This window comes from Diceros bicornis, chromosome 1 (genome assembly GCF_020826845.1).
Source record: "Diceros bicornis minor isolate mBicDic1 chromosome 1, mDicBic1.mat.cur, whole genome shotgun sequence".
Lineage (NCBI taxonomy): Eukaryota > Metazoa > Chordata > Mammalia > Perissodactyla > Rhinocerotidae > Diceros > Diceros bicornis.
In genome coordinates this window covers 34,203,542-34,223,457 of record NC_080740.1, presented here as the reverse complement: position 1 = coordinate 34,223,457, position 19,916 = coordinate 34,203,542, and the positions used below count along the sequence as shown (strand labels likewise).

The following is a 19,916-nucleotide window of genomic DNA, read 5'->3' as shown; positions in this document are numbered from 1 at the left end:
CAAAAATTTAAAAAAAAAGAATTTTAAAACGTTAGTGCAGGGCTTTAGCAATGTTCTAAAAGTGTCCTCAGTAAGATAGTAAATACATATTTAGCTGGCTTAAGACAGCTTACTTTAGCCAACATCATTTATAGAAGAAAAGTAATAGCTTTGTCTTAAAAGTGATCTAGGTATGACTCAGGATGATTGTTACTTTGTCCAACCAATTTGGATTCTGTATTTGATGAAACTTAATAAATAAATTAATAGAGCACACACACACACAAAATAAATAAAAAAATAAATGGTAAAATAACAAAAATAAAAATAACAACAAAAAAACTAATATACAAAAATGTGAATTTTTATATATGTAGTTTATATATAGCTACTTTATGAAAGTTTCTTATCTCTTTTGATTATCTATTTCTAGGTATATAATGTCATTCTCTATTAATAATGATACTTTTTTCTCTCGTTATAACGAGTAACACTTTTATTTTTGATTTTTGCCTCAAGTCTTTGTTAATGCAGATAGAACCTATCCTTCTTCTATCTACGGTTTTAGTAATTTGTCGTTAAATGATGTTGGCAATTGGCTTAAGATGATTAATCATTTTATAATACAATGGTGATGATAAAAAAAAAAAAAGGGCTTTACTACTTTGGTTAAACTCCAGGGAGGTTTTAAGACCATTTCTTATGTTTATTAATTACTGTCAACTACCAAGGTCACACGTGAGTTACTACGGACCTGAGTATCAGCCATGTCCTGTACACATTCAAGTTCTAACAGAAATGTAACAAACTGCACCATTTCTTTTTAGAGTTTTTTGGTAATTTTTAGATGGTCAAGGCAGTACTTTTCAAAATGCTTTTAAAATTACCAAGAAGGTGTGAAAACAACAATGTTTAGTTTTCACTTGATATTTCTTTCAGTTGGACAGCAATCACTCAGTGCACAATCCCCAAACCATTTGAAGCGAGGGCCAGAACAATGTATACTTTCAGAGGCCCTGAGAAATCTCTTTGATATTAAAATTACGTGATTATCTATTAGTTATAAAACCGTTATTAGATATTCAAGAAGCTTATGACTTTGTAACCGGTTAAATGACAAAAACAAAAAAATACTCCTGGAAATATTAAGCATTTTAACTACATCTTGGAGTTGAATCCCTTATCGTGGGTAGCTTTGAATAGGGGAGAATCTAGACACTCCTGGAAGCTTTAGTTTCCATTAAATGACACCAAAAGTAACATAATCTTGCCCTGGGGCTGGAATTAGAAAGAAAGAGATACTAGAGATCTTAATGATTTAAGCTTTGAAAAAAATCCCATCCTTGATTTTGCTCCACAGCAGTATCTTGCTTCAATGTGGAAGTCTGGTTTTGCCTCTCTTGCTTAGGAAGCATCTTAACATGAGTGAACCCCAGAGCTTCACTTTTCTGAAGAGACCAGATGCTTCCAGAAATCAGAAACTAAAGTGTGCCAGCTCAGTCCTTCTCAGCGTCTTTTTCTTTACACTGCTGTGCCTATCCTCAATGCACTCCCATCAGGGTGTCCTTAAGTCCCTTCTGGGTTAAACGGCTCAGAGTTTACAAGTTGCACAAATGAGTAATTGGGTAGATATGCACACATCCCACACTAATGCCCTAGCATTGCTCCCTCTCTGATACCTTCCAAGACTGTCAGGGTTCAGAGAAGGCAGTGGAAAGACGCCTGTGATCCATGCACTGGGCTGGTCTCTGATTTTGCACCACTGGGATGGTCTGGTCTGGTTCCTGAACGTCTGGCCATTCTTCATTGGCCTTTTCCACACAGCTGGTGAACCCCATGATGTGTCCCAGCCATCTGTAGCTGCTCATACCCTCATCTAGTCGGGTCTCTAGTGCAGTTAGCATCTGGTGATGGCTCTGATGCATGGCTACTTCATCCTCATTCTGGAGTCCGTGCTCCCACAGATTAAGCTTCTCTTGAACCCAGAGGCCAGTGTAGGAAGAACAGGGAAAGGGAGAGATAGATCTGAGAGAGAGTTGAACTTACACTGAATATTTACCATAAGGAAACTCTTTTAAACTAAAAAAGACTCTTAAACTGGAAAAAAAATAAGATATCTTTTACAGGAAATTATAAATATTTTTCCCCCCAGATATCTAGCGGTACCAGTCTCAGGAAGAATTTTAATTATCAAATAAATAGAGAATACTTTAAACTTTTTTGGCAGATATAAATGTGGTGGGTAAACTTTGACACTCATCCACATTTGCCTTCATAAAAATGTCAAAATTTAAAAAATTAGGATGATAATCTTGGGTCTGCCTTGATTTATCAATAAAAGAAATCATTCACAGCTTATAGTACTTTATTATGTATGTCACACCTTGAAACTGATCATGACACCCAAGTGTGTGCTGATGCTATGATGGAAAAACAGTTCTAGACTATTCTGATCTCAAAATCTCGAAGAAAAATCCTCCCAGTGACAGCTTGGTATGTTGTGGGAAAAAAAGCATTGTAGATATAACTATCCATTTGATGCATTTTTCAGACTTCTAAGGTAGATAAGTATGAGTAGCTTTAACTGAATTTATCCTGTGATATTGGCACTTGCAGCAAAGAGGAAATTGGAATTCCATATAAACAGCCTCGTCTGGGGCCACCACTGCCTCCCATCTACCATTAAGACAAAGAGCAAAGAGATTCACACCAAGCAATGTGCGTAGTTTGTATATTAGGCACTTCCCAGTTATTCTTCTTTTCATTTGTTAGCGGATATTATATGCTGAGACTTATTAAACTAAGGTTTTAACAGCATTTGGAAAAGAAATGTGTTGCTGGTGCGCTCCACACATAGAGAATATTATTTACCCTTGTTTCACAGCGTGACTTAGAGCTGCACGCAGCTTCCCTGTGTCTGTGTGTCAACAAAGGCTTTTTCATCCTTTATCAGCTTAGCGAGGAGCAACATCTAAGTTTCAGTCCCAGATCTGGGCCACCATCATTCCTGACCTTTTTTTGTCTTTTTTTCTATCAGGACCTAGCTGGTATAAATAGAAAGGGCCCAGAGTTGGGGCTCAAAAACTCTGGGTTCAAATTCTACTTGCTATTGTGTACTTGGGACGTGTCGCTTCTCTAAAACTCCCGTAAGTAAAACACTCCCATGGGGCTCTTTGTGTCAACATGTGAAAGGAGCTATTACATAGTGTTTAATAATTAAATGTGGGCTCCATTCTTATTAGCATTATTAAGATTAGCATTATTTGGCATAATTATTAAGTTTAGCATTATTACATTTACTATTAAAACTACTGAGGTGGCATATGGGATTTGAGGGTGCTTACTTAAAAAAAAAAAACAGTTGAAAGAGAATTCAATACCGCAAATGATTTGGATCTCTTCTAATTAATATCCTCTGAACACAGTCATTCATTTTCTCTTTTAGCAAATTAATGGTTGTGGAGTTCCATGACTTGATCTTTTTTTAGCCTTCTTTTTCTCCTCTCTTCTTCGTACTTTGGATGGATGGATGCAGCTTTGACCACCATTCAACTTTGCACCATAAAGAAATATAAAAATAAAAATTTAATAAGATGTTTTTCTCTGTTAACACTAAGGTTATAGCTTTTCCGCTATAAGATGAATCCTAAGTTTGCTTTGAGGCTGATAGGCTGTGCTCCTTCTGGCTTCCTCAGCTCTCGTGGTTGTGGTGCGTTGGGCACCAGTCCCCAGCTCTGATCTCCTGGCCTTGGGCTCCTCTGAACTTTCCTGCTGCCCAGCACCTCTCCTTTGGTTACAAGGCCTTTCCAACTCAGCTCTCTGAGAAGTTTCTAGTCTCTTCCATCTACTCGGGTACAATAACAAAAGCTCTCCCTCTAAGAGTTTCTCTCTTTTTGGCTACTTATACATCTGCTTTTTCTGCTCCATAGAATGCACTTGATCACTTTAGATCCAACCACCTACTACTTATACATGTGCTAGAGGGTTCAATGTGATAACTTGAGTGGATGGCATAAGTGCAAAGTGCACTTCCTTTAGGGCAACAGCACGCAGGTCCATGCCTATATTCTCAATCTCTCTCTCTCTCTCCATCCCCTCGCCCTTGCTTCAACTTGCCTGTGAATTACCCTGCTTATTTTTAATAAGGCAACACAATACCTAGAAAAGATCAATATAATGAGGGGATGGATAAGCAAGCTGAATTGTGACAGATTCCAGCAGCGTTTCTATCAAAAAAGAAAATAAATCATACTGCAACAACTGATTCTATACAAGAATGTTCAGACTTCCAAGTGGCTCTCTGAATGGTAAAGCATACAAATCAAGCCCAGAGTTCACATTCCGCCTCACTACCTTTTTCCTCTTGTAGACGTATACTTGTCACAAACTGAACAGAAATACCCCTGTTCCTATTCCAGGAAACCTGGCTTAATAGTCCCTATGAAAATCAATAGGTTCCAACTGACAGAATGCTTAAAGAAGTTTCACTTCACTTGACACGGCTTGTTATCCGCAAGCTACTTTCCTTAATGTGTTCTGAGACCTCAATCGGGCCCAAAAAGTCTATTTGAGCTAGTGATTTATTATTCTCCTCTCCATCACTGACCAAAGGCGACCTTGCCTGCACTTCTAGAGCACACCCACAAGCGGTTAAAGTGACTACAGCAGTGTTTAACGGATGCGCATCTTCAACCCAGGTTGACCCAGCATCTCTCTTACATGCATCACAGCAACTGGAAAGTGAATGGCCCACGGTCACTTTTCTAAGTTCCTAAAAGTTGGGTAGAAAGAGACAAGAGCAGGTAATCCTCAGTTTACCCAGTGGTATAAATGGTATTATCTCTATTTTAACTTGAAAATCTCCTCTAATGGAGATGCCTTGGAGATTCACCTACCAAGAATTTGGGAAGAGGCCTGTGTACATTGTGTAACTTATCTAGAGCAACTTTTCAAATTCTCCTGCAACATTATAGTTATATACTCAAATGCTAACCCATAAAGATACAAGGGAAAACGAGTAGAAGTTAAAAACTAACTCATAGAATGATTAGCAAATCATGTGTGGTTCTTCAACTAACATAGAAGAGGATAAAAGGCTAAACTAGCACTTATGGAAAATTTTATAAAACTCAGGGGCATTTACAAGATGAATGTTTATTAAATTATTCAAGAAAAACCTTTCCGGAAATTTATAGGTAACTTGATATTATAATAACTAAAATATGACAAAATCTAGACTTGGAACAGCTTCTACACTGGATCTAGTCACAATGCTCCAATGAGAAGAAGTGAAATAAAGCCTTAGCATTGAAAGCATTCCAAATCTAGGAATCACAGACATCCAAGATTTGTTTAAGTAGGAGGTCATATGATCAGAAATCTTTATTTAGTGCCACATTAAATTTTATTGATAACAATAGTAAAATATGTACTCATTTTTAGCAGAAATTTTAAAAGCACTCCAAAAACAATGTAATTAATTTTATTCATACATAAATGCATAATGTGTCTGGTGCTGCTCACTGCTCAGTTTTAATCAGGCCAATGAGAACATTAGAACTGCACAGAATGAACTGGTACTATTACAATATAAAATATCTGTGTGGACCCATTATAATTAATAATAAGAATATTGTTCGTCATTTATTACACGCTTCCCGGGTGCTGAGAAATATTTTCATAAATTATCTCATTTTATTCTTCACTAGAACGCCATAAGCTAGATTTCTTAAACCTATTTTACAGATGAAGAAACTGAGATTGAGAGATTTACATAACTTGTAGAGTCACACAGGTAGTAAGTGGTGGAAGTGATCCTGAACTCAATCTGTCTGGCTCTAGAGCCCATGATCTCACCTCACAACTACACAGCTATTCTTAAGAGAGTCACAATACCTATACATTCTGAATTTACACACTGAGATTGGCTCTCGGACTCACAAATTCTGGATTTACACACTGAGATTAATTCTTAGACTCAATGCTGGGTATTTCATGAAAAGGCATGGCTTTTACAGTAAGCTGAAAGCAATCTTTTCCGAGAGTTGAGCCACACAGCTAGAAATTTCATCTGAGTTCTAGAATTCAAATATTTGTCTCCAAAATTCTAGGGACACTGTAAATGATTGGAGAGCACAATTTTCTTGACTCCCAGTCAGTGCTTGAAAATAAGCCATATCGATAGGGCTGATGTGTAATTATTTAGACACCCCCTGAAGGATGTACTCCTGATGGCGAAAGGTAAAGCCGGTGAATTGCTCCTGAAATAGTGACTCCGTGATCACCGCATCATTCTCCAAAAGTTATCATTCCATTTAACTCAGCATAATTCAGTCGAGGCGAAAGCTTCCATCAGCTTCATCTGTTGAAATTTTGACACTTCCTTGAATCTATTTTTTTCCTTTTGTGCAGTTTTAATTTCAGCATACTCAAAAGTTACAGGACATCAGTAAAAACATTCCATCTTGTAATCACTGGTTGTCCCACTAGCTGTCTCTCTCAGAATCCTTTAATACCCCAAAGTCATTAACCTGAGGAAGTAGCTTAGTAAATCTTTCTACTCTACTTCAGTTTCTTCTAAATATTACATAAAAAGCAGATGATGGAGGGCTCATGCGTGAAGGAAAAAAGTTAGCCTTGTTTCCTTCACCCTTGATTCACATTTTACAAAGTTCACAGTATAAGTTCCACTGATGCCTGCAGGCCAATGAGTGCTTATGTGCAACGCAATGAGGCATTTCCGGGCACTGTGAGTCTGTAACTGTTTCAAAATAAAGTTACAAAATAGGCCACTTTTTCCCAAGAAGAGCGTATGGATGCCACTCCTAGTAATTTGATGATTTCTCTAGTACAAGGATCACTAATACCAAGTGGAAAAAAATTAAACAACCAGAAAAGCCAGTCAATTCATTTCCCTCTCTTATGTATTCTTACTACCCTCCACGCTTTAATCCTCATTAATGACAAAATGAGACAAATGCATATCGTTTCCAGAAATGTGCATTTTTTTTAGTATAGTAAAAAGTTAGTTCAACTATCATTTTCTATTTTCCAGCACTCAATACCTCTATAATAGAGAATAACCAATGTTTATCATAACATTTAGAAACTGCAAGATCTTGAAATGCTTTCTGAATGGCCACGAGAAATGTTAAGTTACATTGAACAGGATCTCAATGTTGAAATATGTTTTTCCCCAAATTTTTTGTTATGAGGGTTTTTATATATACAGAAATGTTGAAATACCATCATAGACACTAGTACACTGTCTTAAATTCATTAATTGTTGATTTTTGCTATATTTCTTTCACTCTTTATCCCCATATGTGCACGTGTGAACACACACACACAACACACATACATTTTTTGTTGTTTAAGTGTTGGAAAGTAAGTTGCAGACATTTTGACCTTGGTTGAAATGTATTTTAATGTATTCTAATTCTATGAAATGTAGTTATCTATATATAAAGTACACGATAGTATATCCATTTATAAAATATACGGTAATTTAAAAACATTTTTATTATAATTATGTGTTAACTTCCCACAGGGATATTTTATTAGCCAAAACAGCCAATTGTCTGACTATGACAATGTACTTTATATTCATCATCAGTATTAATTCTGTCCTATACCTGACCACCAATGGGATATGGATTTCTCCATAACAGTTGGTGCTTCAGTCTGTCTTCCCATGGATAAACTAGAGTATTTCTCTGTCACCCAGACATATGAGTGCTTAAGAGATTCTCAGTGATGATCAGGGTGTTTTTTAGGGCAATAAGTCTCTTACTGCTAATGTAAACTAAACTCTTCCGAAAATAGTAAGCTATGAGAAATTAATATTTATATTTAATAATATTAAGCTTAGTAATAGTAAAATATTAAGTTATGAGAAAGGTACTTAATATTGCCACAAAATAAAATTTGGGTAAACTGTCCCGAAAAAATATTCAAACAGATCTTGGGAAAGAGAATTATCAAACAGTTATCAAATAATTAACTGTAGAAGAGATAGACAACCTTTCTTGAACTTAAAAACATTTATATATGAATTTAATCACTTATAAACTGGATGATGTTTATTATGTTTATTAACTTTCTTCAATGTGATATGTCTTACTCATCTTCAGATAAAATATTGAATAGAATACTTTGAAATTCACCTTAGAGGTCTTCTCGCTCTCTCTTTTTTCTTTTTTTTGGTGAGGAAGATTGGCTCTGAGCTAATATCTGTTGCCAATCTTCCTCTTTTTGCTTGAGGAAGATTGTCGCTGAGCTAACAGCTGTGCCAATCTTCCTTTATTTTGTATGTAGGACGCCGCCACAGCATGGCTTGATGAGTGGTGTTTAGGTCCATGCCTGGGATCTGAACCTGTTAACCCTGGGCTGCCGAAGCGGAGTGCACAAATTTAACCGCTATGCCACCAGGTTGGCCCAAGAGGTCCTCTCTTATAGATAATATTATGAGTGGAATTATGTCCCCTGAAAAAGATATATTGAAGTTCTAACTCCCAGTACTTTGGAATGCGACCTTATTTAGAAATTGGGTTGTTGTAGAATAAGTAGTTAATTTAAGGTGAGGTCGCCCTGGAGTAGGGTGGGTCCCAATCCAATAGGACTGGTGTCCTCATAAGAAGTGGGAAATTTGGACACAGACATGCACAGAGGGAAGATTATATGAAGATGTGCAAGGGGAAGATGGCCATGTGACAAAGGAGGCAGAGATTAGAGTAATGTATCTACAGTAAGGAAAGCCAAGCAATTGCTGGCTGTCACCAGAAGCAAGGAGAGAGGCATGGAACAAACCCTCCCTCAGCATACTTAGGAGGAATCAGCCCTGCCAACACCTTGATTTCAGACTTCTGGCCTTCAGAACTGTAAGAGAATAAACTTTTGTTGTCTTAAGCCAGTTTGTAGTAGTTTCTTATGGCAGTCCTAGGAAACTCCCACAGATAGATGACAGATAAATAGACTAACTTTCAGACGTCTTAGATTTAGGTCTAGTAGTAAAATTAAGACCTGAGTATCTATCCAGCAAAGTAGTATAGTGGTCCCAAAGTTGTTAGTTGAACCACATAAAATTTGCCATTTTTATAGGAAGAAATGGCTTAATAGAGGCAATTTTATGTGGCTCAGTCTAATAGATAGATTATATAAATAAGTCAAGTTTTATGAAACCTCCTTTTCCCCCCAAGAGCAGATCCTTGGCTGAATTTGCTAGGAAAATACTTTATTTTCCCTGCATCACTTTCCTTCTGTAAATGGATTCTTAGCCTTCATTCATTTCATTCATTTAGATAAGGAAGTTTCCATCTCCATGACCTATATGGAATGAAACATTGGAGGCAATTGCTCTTTGAGGTTTTGCCTGCAATTGCTCTCATTTACACATCTCTGTGCATTGTTTATTCTGGGAGACAATCCTGGGAATTCCTTCTAATTCACGTTCAAAGCTGAGGTTTCTCCAGGGGATTTTCTCTTCCATTTGGCGCAACAGTAACTGTGTTTGACAACATCTGCCTCACAGCACTGCTCTGCAGCTCATCTGACACTTGGTTCCCATCCACATTCTCTTTCTCCCTGTCTTCTGAGGAAGATGTTTTCACAACAGAAGTGCAGAAGAGAAGACAGCAAGGGCAAACCAGAGTTCTCCTTTCCCAATGAATATGAGTCACGAACCTGCCAAACGTCTTCACCTATCTCTTATTCCAATCCATCCAAAGATTTTTGACATAAACCAACATTCTTTAAACAAGACCTTTGGCCTTTGGGACTCAGCATTCACAAGTCATTTCTGAATTTTTTTTTGGACTTTCATACATCTTTCAAAATTTCCTCAACTATGAAACAAAAATAACCACTCACAAATTTTACTGACAATTTTTTTAACCAGCAAGAAAGGATACAACCAAGTCCAAAAACATCTCGTGTGTGACTACTGCTAAATCATGCCAATTTGTTTGCATAAAAATTAGATATTTAACAGGAAATTCTATTTCATGAAATGTTTAATAATCCTTAGTTCAAATAAATTTTATGACCATAGGAAATTGATTTAAGAGAAAATTCCAAACCTTATCAACCAAAAGATTCCCCTGCATTCCAGGACAACCTAAATCATTGCCTACACCAAACAAGAAATCCAGAACATCGAGTTTATTGGTAGAAATTGCCATTCAAATTATTACCTACTTCAATTAAACTGTCTTTGTTAGCTACGTCTTTAAATTCTAACAGATTGTTTCAAAATGTCATTCTACTTCTACTCGACTAAAAACCCTGTGCCATTATTCTCTTCTTCATCATATGAAATTCTAAAATTTCCCTGTGCCAGACAATACATAGACAGCTGGTGATATTAAACTGCCTTTAGGAAAAAAAAAATCCCTTGGCCTAAAAGATGTATTATTTGACTTCAAAATTTATGATATTTCTCTTTCAGCATACTTTACAACTGGGTTTCCAGAAATGTATGTATCTCACATATTTTTTCACACAAAATTTGAGAAAGGAAGAATGTGCCATAAAAGAATATGTTGCTTTTTTGTGGTTTTATAAGGCGAAACCACTTAAGGACAGAAAGTGCAAGGAAAGCATTACAACGATCAACACTCTCTGGGCGCAGGCAGTCTTCCCTCCGGGCTGGCATTTGTATTCTGAACTTTCACCTGCTGCGTTTCTCACGCATTGGAGATGAGCCAAAGTAACTTTTGCTCCCCTCAGCTCTCCTGCAAGTATAGGGCAAAAAGAAGCAACTCCAAAACACAATCCTTCCTTCTTGTTCAAATACAAACTTCTTAGATGGGCAGGTTCAGTCCCAGAAACATTAGCATGGGTCCAGCTGTACTTTACTGAAGCAAATCCAACACTCGAGAATCTGGGCATATATGTATATCCAAAAGCATGACTGGTATACAAAGCAAGGTTTACCTGCCAGCTCTAAATGTTTTTCCTTTCCACACTTCTCCTCCCCACAGCCTCACCCGATCTGAGATCTAGTCGCTTTCGGTCACGTGGTTTCCATCAGACACAACCCCTCTGGTTGCACTTTCACAATCAAGATTCAAATGGGTTCACTGCACATAGCGGCTCTCCAGCCCCTTTGTCCCTTGAATCAGGGCTCCTGGCTTCTCCAGGTCACAGATCCTTTAGAGATGCTATTATATAATGAAATAAACTTACTGTTTTCTTTAACACTTTGAGAGCATAAGGCTTCTGGGTCCCCTTCTGTTTGCATCTGTACACAATGGATGTAGCACCCCTTGAGGGGGAAAAAGACAAAAAGAAAATGTTATGCTCTGGACATGAAATAAAAGGGAAAGCTTGAAAATAAGTGTCTCTTGCAGTTACCCTCAGAACTGACAAGTGTTTATAAGTTCTACTGCAGGACCAGGTCAACTGTCGAGAGTATTTTTTCTCTTGCAACTGACTATAGTTTGCTCAGGAAAATTCCAGGTTTTCCCATCTGCTCTTTTCCTCCTGCCCCCTCCTATGCAAGTAATAAATCTAGGGCTGTTGCATTCAGTGGCTCTGGAATAAACCAGGTCCTCAGGTGAACATAGCTTTTGGAGCACATCCACCCAATTTTGGAATCCCTGAGCTTTCCTAAGGGCATGTGTCTGGAGTAAAAGAAAGCATATGGCTTTAAGAAGAGGGTTTAAGTTTAGCACTTGGCTACAAGGGTCAGAACAGTATCCACTACTTGGCAAGGGAGCTGGGGACCCTTGAGAATTTACACCACTTCATTTGGAGCCCTGGCATTCTCCCAGAGCCAATGTTGGCCCCACAGAGATTCTGGTTCCTTCATCCTGGTGAATACTGCTACCACTTAGTTACACATGCCCTAACAAAAATAAGCAGGTGAAACATTCAGGGGGAAATACTATTCAAATGGTTAAAGGTATATATAGAAAAAGTAGAGGTATCCCTCCATAAACAGCTTGGAAAAGTACAGAACATTTTTCACCTGTAAAGGAGAATGGTAGGAAGAGACTCAGTGGCTAACTTCATGTATGTGTGAGGCCACTAAGGGAGAATATTAAAAAGCAGGACAATGTGGTCCTGTTGCTCCCACTCCACACATGAGAGCGAAAGTAAGAGACGGAGACAGACGAAGAGACCCACAGACCAAGCTTGTTTCACCCTCAAAAGGAGAACTTCAGATAAATCTTAAAATAAGATCACTTGCGGTAAATCTGCCAGACTTTGAAGATTAAGCCCAAGGACCTCTTATGATATATTCAGTCCTATAGTTCTGAAACTCTAAGAATTATACAAATCAAACAAAGTCCCAGCTGCCTAAGCACAACAAATTTTTAACAGAGCCAGGAGGAGTCAGAGACTGGTGTTGTAAACGCTAATAAATTTTAAAAAATTTCAACATATTTTTAAAAACTATGGTAAAATATAACATATACATAAAGAAATAAGGGGTTCTAGAAATGGGATAAATGGAGGTAAACATAAAATTTATCTTTCCTTAATTTTCGTTAATCTAAAAGACAACTCCTGAAAGTAAAAATACTAACAATGCGTTGTGTTTATAGCATATGTAAAAATAAAATGTATGGCAACAACAGCACAAAGAATGGGGGGAGGAAATTGGAAGAATACTGTTAAGTCCTTATACTACATATTAAGTTGTATGGTATTATTTAAAGGTAGACTCTGATTAATTAAAGATGTATATTGTATAACCTAGGGCAATGAATAAAATAATTTTTAAAAGAAAAATTAATAATAAATCAATGACAGAGCTAAAATAGAATAATCAAAAATGAAATGCAAGAGAGGAAAAACAAAATAAAAGATCAAAAAATAAAACAGCTAACAATATGGTGGATTCTAATCCAACCATATTAACAATTACATTAAATGTAAACCTTATAAAGACATCAATTAAAAATAAAGATCATTAGGGGGCCGGCCCAGCGGCACAAGTGGTTAAGTGCATGCGCTCCGCTGCGGGGGCCTGGAGTTCACTGGTTGGGATCCCGGGCACGCACCGATGCACTGCTTGGCAGGCCATGCAGTGGCGGCGTTCCATATAAAGTGGGGGCCACCGATGTTGGCCTAGGGCCAGTCTTCCTCAGCAAAAAAAAGAGGAGGATTGGCGATGTTAGCACAGGGCTGATCTCCTCACAAAAAAATAAATAAATAAATAAAGATCATTAGATTGGATTGAAAAATCAAGAACAAACTATATGCTGTGTACAAGAAACCCATTTTAAATATAAAGGCATAAATAGGTTAAAAATAAAATGACAGAAAAGAGATACTATGCAGACACTAATCAAAAGAAAGCAAGAATACACATATTAATACCAGGTCAACTAGACTTCAGAACAAGGGTAAAGAGGGACGTTAATTATGAAGCGTTCGATTCCCCTAAATGACATAACAAATGTAAACGTTAGGTGTATGCACCTAACAACAGCACTTCAAAATGCATGAAGCAAAACTGATAGAACTGAAAAGAAAAATAGACAAATCCACAAACACAGTTGGAGACTTCAACACATACTCTCAGCTATTGATTTAAAAAGTAGACAAATTGCCACCATGAATATAGGAGACATGAACAGCACTATCAACTAAATTAACCTAATTGACATTTAGAGAAAACTCCACACAAAAACAGCAGAATACACATTCTCTTCAAAGTTAGAGGACTTACATACTTGCCATCCAGGCTAACTATAAAGCTACAGTAATCAAGAGAGTAGTATTGGAGAAATAATAAACACAGAGACAAATGGAACAGAAAAAAGAATCCAGAAATAGTCTTACACATATATGGCCAATTAGTTTCTGACAAAGTAAAAAGGCAATTCAGTGGAGAAAGGAGAGAGAGTTTTTCAACTAAAAATAGTCTTGGAATAATTAGATACCTATATGCAAAGAAACAAAAACCTTTATTCATACCTCACACTCTATACAAAAAAATTACTTAAAGTGGATCATAGATATAAATGCAAAATTTAGAAGTCTAAAACTTTTTTAAAAAACATAAAAGAAAATTTTGTGACCTTTAGTTAGGCAACAATTTCTTACATAAAAAACCAAAAGCACCATAAATGAAAGAACAAATAAATAAATTGGATTTCATTTAAATTAAGAATGTTTGTTCTTTGAAAGTCACAGACAGGGAGAAAATATTTACAAATCACATACTTGATAAAGAGCTTGTGTTCAGAATTATAAAGAAAACAAACAATGTATTTAAAAAGTGGGCAAAAGATTTAAACATATACTTCACCAAAGAAAATATATGGATGGAAAATAAGCACAAGGAAAGATGCTCAACATCATCAGTCATTAGGGAAATGCAAATTAAAACCACATTGAGATACAACTACATATTCATTGAAACAGCTTAAAGAAAGAGAGAGACAATATCACGAGCTGGCAAGGATGCAGAGCAACTGAAACCTTCGTACATTGCTGGTAGGAATGCAAAATGCTACACCGACTTTGGAAAACAGCTTAGCAGTCTCTTGCAAAACTAAGCATACCATACAATTCATCCATCTCACTCCTAGGTATTTACCCAAGTGAGATGAAAACTATGTTCAGACAGGCGGAGTCAAGATGGCGGCATAGCAGACTCTGAACTCACCTCCTCCCGTGGACACAGCCAATTTACAACTACTCGTGGAAAAATTGCCCCTGAGACAGAACTGAAAACTGGATAAGAGGAACTCCTGCAACAGCGGACAATCCTAACTGGGGTAGAAGAGGCAGAGACTCCCTTCCGGAGAGGAAAAACGCCGCCTTCACAAGCCGCCAGCTTCACGGCCGCCGGGAGCAGCTCACAGGTCCGCAGCCTCCCTGGAGGCGCCGGGCCCTGAGACGGGAGCGCCCCCGCTGTGGGCATTTTGTGGATCCAGCACAATCGACACCAGCGGCATAATATCTGACTGTGCCTGCTACTAAAGCATTGGGGAGAACCCCCAGAAAACCCGGTTCACAAAGAAACTAAAACTGGCTCTTAAAGGGCCCGCGTGCAAACTCACCCGTTTCAGAAAGCATCCTAAAATCACCAGAAAGAAAGGTGCACAGTGCTTTGGTGACAAGAGACTCACCTAATAGGCCCTGAGTGCATCTCGGTTAGGGGTAAGACCTCTCCAGGGACTGGGACATTGGCAGCGGCCATTGTTGTGGCCCGGTGTGGGCGTGCTGACACAGACGCCATTGGAGTTCTCCCTGAGGCCTGCTAGCCCAGGGTCTGCCCCACCCGCTAGAGCAGCGATTTAATCCAGCTCAGCCAGGGCAGGTAGCCCACCCTAGAGACTGGTCCCACCCAACAACAAGCCCTCAGGCAACTTGTGGGCCTGCACAGATTGGTGACAGGATTCTCTGCAGCCTGGCAACTGAGCCCACTTGAGCCCGGCAGGGTGTGCACAAGGAGCGGGTGGAGAGTGTGGGGCGGTGGCGGAGTGTGTGGGGCTCCCGCCGTGGAGAGACTGGGTCCGCTTGGGGAGGTCTGGGCGCTCACACGGGGCAGGACTGTGTTGACTGTGTGTGTAGACCTGTGGGCAGCAGGGTTTCTCAGCTGCAGAAGACTTGTGCTTCTCAAAGACCCACATAGGCGGTTTGCCGCACCTTCCAAAGCCTGAAAGGATTGGGTGCTCCTGAGCCTCAGGCCAGCCCCACCCAGCTGCAATGCTCAGAGAGCTGACAAGAGACCTAATAGGCTAGAGGCTTACAGCAATTGTAAGGCCCTGAGCCTAACAACCTGCCACGCTGGGGGCCTACTCACTTAAAAGAAATACTGCAACACAAATGTGGTATTAGAACTTTCAGCCAACTGTGCTGGGGCTCCCCACACCTGATAAAGAGACTGAAGGGCCCACAACAACTACAAGCAGCTGAGCATTACAACAGCTGGCCAGGAGCATAACTCAGCCTCCCTGGGCGCCTACAGGGAGAGCAAACAGGCCACAACAGAAGGACACACGCAGCCCACATAGGGGTCACCCCTGGAACATTGAGAACTGAGGGAAGCACACTGGAAGCCTCCTAAGGCATCACTTACATAAGGTCACCTATCCAAGAGCAGGAGACGTAGCTGACCTACCAAATACATAGACACAAGCACAGGGAAAGAGGCAAAATGAGGAGGCAAAAGAATACATTCCAAGTAAGGGAACAGGACAAAACCCAGAAAAAGAACTAAGTGAAACAGAAATGAGCAACCTACCCGACAGAGAGTTCAAACTAAGAGTGTTAAGGATGCTCACTGATCTGGGGAGAAGAATAGATGAACTCAGTGAGAATGTCAACAAAGAAATGGAAGATATAAAAAAGAACCAATCAGAAATGAAGAATACAATACTGGAAATGAAAAATTCTTTAGAGGGACTCAAAAGCAAAGTAGAGGATACAGAAGAACAGATCTGTGAGCTGGACAAAAGACTAGAAGAAATTACCCAAGGTGAACAGGGAAAAGAGAAAAGAATTAAAAAGAGTGAGGACAGTCTAAGGGACCTCTGGGACAACATCAAGCGCACTAACATCCGTGTTATAGGTGTCCCGGAAGGAGAAGAGCGAGACAAGGGGGCAGAGAATCTATTTCAAGAAATAATGGATGAAAACTTCCCTAACCTAAGGAAGGAAACAGACATCCAGGTACAGGAAGCACAGAGAGCCCCAAACAAGATAAACCCAAAGAGGCCCACACCAAGACACATCATAATCAAAATGTCCAGAACTAAATATAAAGAGAGAATCCTAAAAGCCGCAAGAGAATGTCAAGTTACATACAAAGGAAACCCCATAAGGCTATCAGCTGACTTCTCAGCAGAAACCTTACAGGCTAGAAGAGAGTGGCATGATATATTTAAAGTGCTAAAAGTAAAAAACTTACAGCCAAGAATACTGTACCCAGCAAGGTTATCATTCAAAATGGAAGGAGAGATAAAAATTTTCGCAGATAAGCAAAAATTAAAGGAGTTTGTCACCAAGAAACCAGTGCTACAAGAAATGTTAAAGGGACTGATTTAAGGGGAAAAGAGATGACCACAAATAGGAAAAATTATCTATTTCCATGATTAGAACGTAATGGATACAAATACACAAAAAAGAGGTTAGATATGACATCAAAAACATAAAAGGAGGGAGGAGGGGAGTTAAGAGTAGAGCTTTCAGACAGAGGTCAAACTAAAGTGACCATCAATTCTGTATAGAAGAAGAAAGGAACAGAGAAGGCCTACTAAAACACAGAAAAAAAAAAAAAGTTAAAAAATGGCAGTAAGTACATACTTATCAATAGCTACTTTAAACGTCAATGGACTAAATGCTCCAATTAAAAGGCATAGGGTGGCTGACTGGATAAAAAAACAAGACCCATATATATGCTGCATACAAGAGACACACTTCAGACCTAAAGACACTCACAAACTGAAAGTGAAGGGATGGAAAAACATACTCCATGCAAATGGCAATGAAAAGAAAGCTGGGGTAGCAGTACTCATATCAGAGAAAATAGACTTTAAAACAAAAAGTGTAAAAAGAGACAAGGGCATTAGATAATGATCAAGGGAACAATCCAACAAGAACATATAACACTTGCAAAATATCTACGCACCTAATGTAGGTGCACCTAAATATATAAAGCAATTATTAACAGACATAAAAACAGAAATAGACAGTAACACAATAATAGTAGGGGACTTTAACACTCCACTTACATCAACGGATAGATCATCCAAACAGAAGATCAATAAGGAAACATTGGCCTTAAACAACACACTAGAACAGATGGACCTAGTAGATATATACAGAGCATTCCATCCAAAAACCAAAGAATACACATTCTTTTCAAATGCACATGGAACATTCTCCAGGATTGATCACATATTAGGACACAAAACAAGTCTCCATAAATTTAAGAAGATTGAAATAATACCAAGCATCTTGTCTGACCACAACGGTATGAAACTAGATATCAACTATAGGAAGAAAATCAGAAAAGCCACAAATACGTGGAGATTAAACAAAATGCTACTGAACGATGGCTGGGTTAACGAAGAAATCAAAGAAGAAATCAAAAAATACCTGGAGACAAATGAAAATGAAAATACAACATGCCAGAATTTATGGGATACAGCAAAAGCGGTTCTAAGAGGGAAGTTTATAGCGATACAGGCCTATCTCAACAAACAAGAAAAATCTCAAATAAACAATCTAACAATGCACCTAAAGGAACTGGAAAAAGAAGAACAAACCAAGCCCCAAATCAGGAGAAGAAGGGAAATAATAAAAATCAGAGCAGAAATAAATGAAATAGAGACCAAAAAACAACAGAAAAAATTAATAAAACCAAGAGCTGGTTCTTTGAAAAGATCAACAAAATGGACAAATCTTTAACTAGACTCACCAAGAAAAAAAGAGAGAAGGCACAAATAAGTAAAATCAGAAATGAAAGAGGAGAGGTTACAACAGACACCTCGGAAATACAAAAGATTATAAGAGAATACTATGAAAAGCTATATGCCAACCAATTCGACAATCTGGAAGAAATGGATAAATTCTTAGAATCATACAACCTTCCAAAACTGGATCAAGAAGAAGTAGAGAATTTGAATAGACCAATCACCAGTAAGGAGATTGAAACAGTAATCACAAACCTCCCCAAAAATAAAAGTCCAGGACCAGACGGCTACCCTGGTGAATTCTACCAAACATTCAAAGAAGACTTAATACCTATCCTTCTCAAACTCTTCCAGAAAATTGAAGAGGGGAGGAAGCTCCCTAACTCATTCTACGAAGCTGACATTACCCTGATACCAAAACCAGACAAGGACAACACAAAAAAAAAAAGAAAATTACAGGCCAATATCACTGATGAACATTGATGCAAAAATCCTCAACAAAATACTAGCAAATCGCATACAACAATATGTTAAAAAGATTATACACCATGATCAAGTGGGATTTATTCCAGGGATGCAGGGATGGTTTAACATTTGCAAATCAATCAACGTAATACACCACATTAATAAAATGAAGAATAAAAACCACATGATCATCTCAATAGATGCAGAGAAAGCATCTGACAAGATACAGCATCCATTTATGATAAAAACTCTGAATAAAATGGGTATAGAAGGAAAGTATCTCAACACAATAAAGACCATATATGAGAAGCCCACAGCTAATATCATCCTCAATGGTGAAAAACTGAAAGCCATCCCCCTAAGAACAGGAACCAGACGAGGATGCCCACTGTCACCACTCCTATTTAACATAGTACTGGAAGTCCTAGCCAGAGCAATCAGGCAAGAGAAAGAAATAAAAGGGATCCAAATTGGAAAGGAAGAAGTGAAACTGTCACTATTTGCAGATGACATGATTTTATATATAGAATACCCTAAAGAATCCACCAGAAAACTTTTAGAAGTAATAAACGAATATGGTAAAGTTGCAGGATACAAAATCAACATACAAAAATCAGTTGCATTTCTGTACACTAACAACGAAGTAGCAGGAAGAGAAATTAAGAATACCATCCCATTTACAATTGCAACAAAAAGAATAAAATACCTAGGAATAAACTTAACCAAAGAGGTGAAAGATCTGTACACCGAAAACTTAAAACATTTCTGAAAGAAATTGAAGAAGACATAAAGAAATGGAAAGATATTCCGTGCTCTTGGATTGGAAGAATTAACATAGTTAAGATGTCCATACTTCCTAAAGCCATCTATAGATTCAATGCAATCCCTATCAAAGTTCCAACAACATTTTTCACAGAAATAGAACAAAGAATCCTAAAATTTATATGGAACAAGAAAAGACCCCGAATAGCTAAAGGAATCCTGAGAAAAAAGGACAAAGCTGGAGGTATCACAAAATATATACAAAGCTGATTTCAAAATATACTACAAAGCTACAGTAACCAAAACAGCATGGTACTGGCACAAAAACAGACA

The 19,916-nt window shown here is 38.2% G+C and overlaps 1 protein-coding gene across 2 annotated transcripts in view; it reads right to left on the bottom strand.

The window, feature by feature from the left end:
• Positions 1 to 19,916, bottom strand: part of CAMK4 (calcium/calmodulin dependent protein kinase IV) — a 217,947-nt gene that overhangs the window by 100,324 nt on the left and 97,707 nt on the right. For both annotated transcript variants that reach the window (XR_009219728.1, XM_058538382.1), the window contains exon 2: positions 11,164 to 11,242. Coding sequence is in view for 1 of the 2 variants with exons in the window: in XM_058538382.1 (XP_058394365.1) it covers positions 11,164 to 11,242 (79 nt within the window). In the remaining variant the exon portion in view is untranslated. The remainder of the gene's footprint in view (positions 1 to 11,163; positions 11,243 to 19,916) is intronic.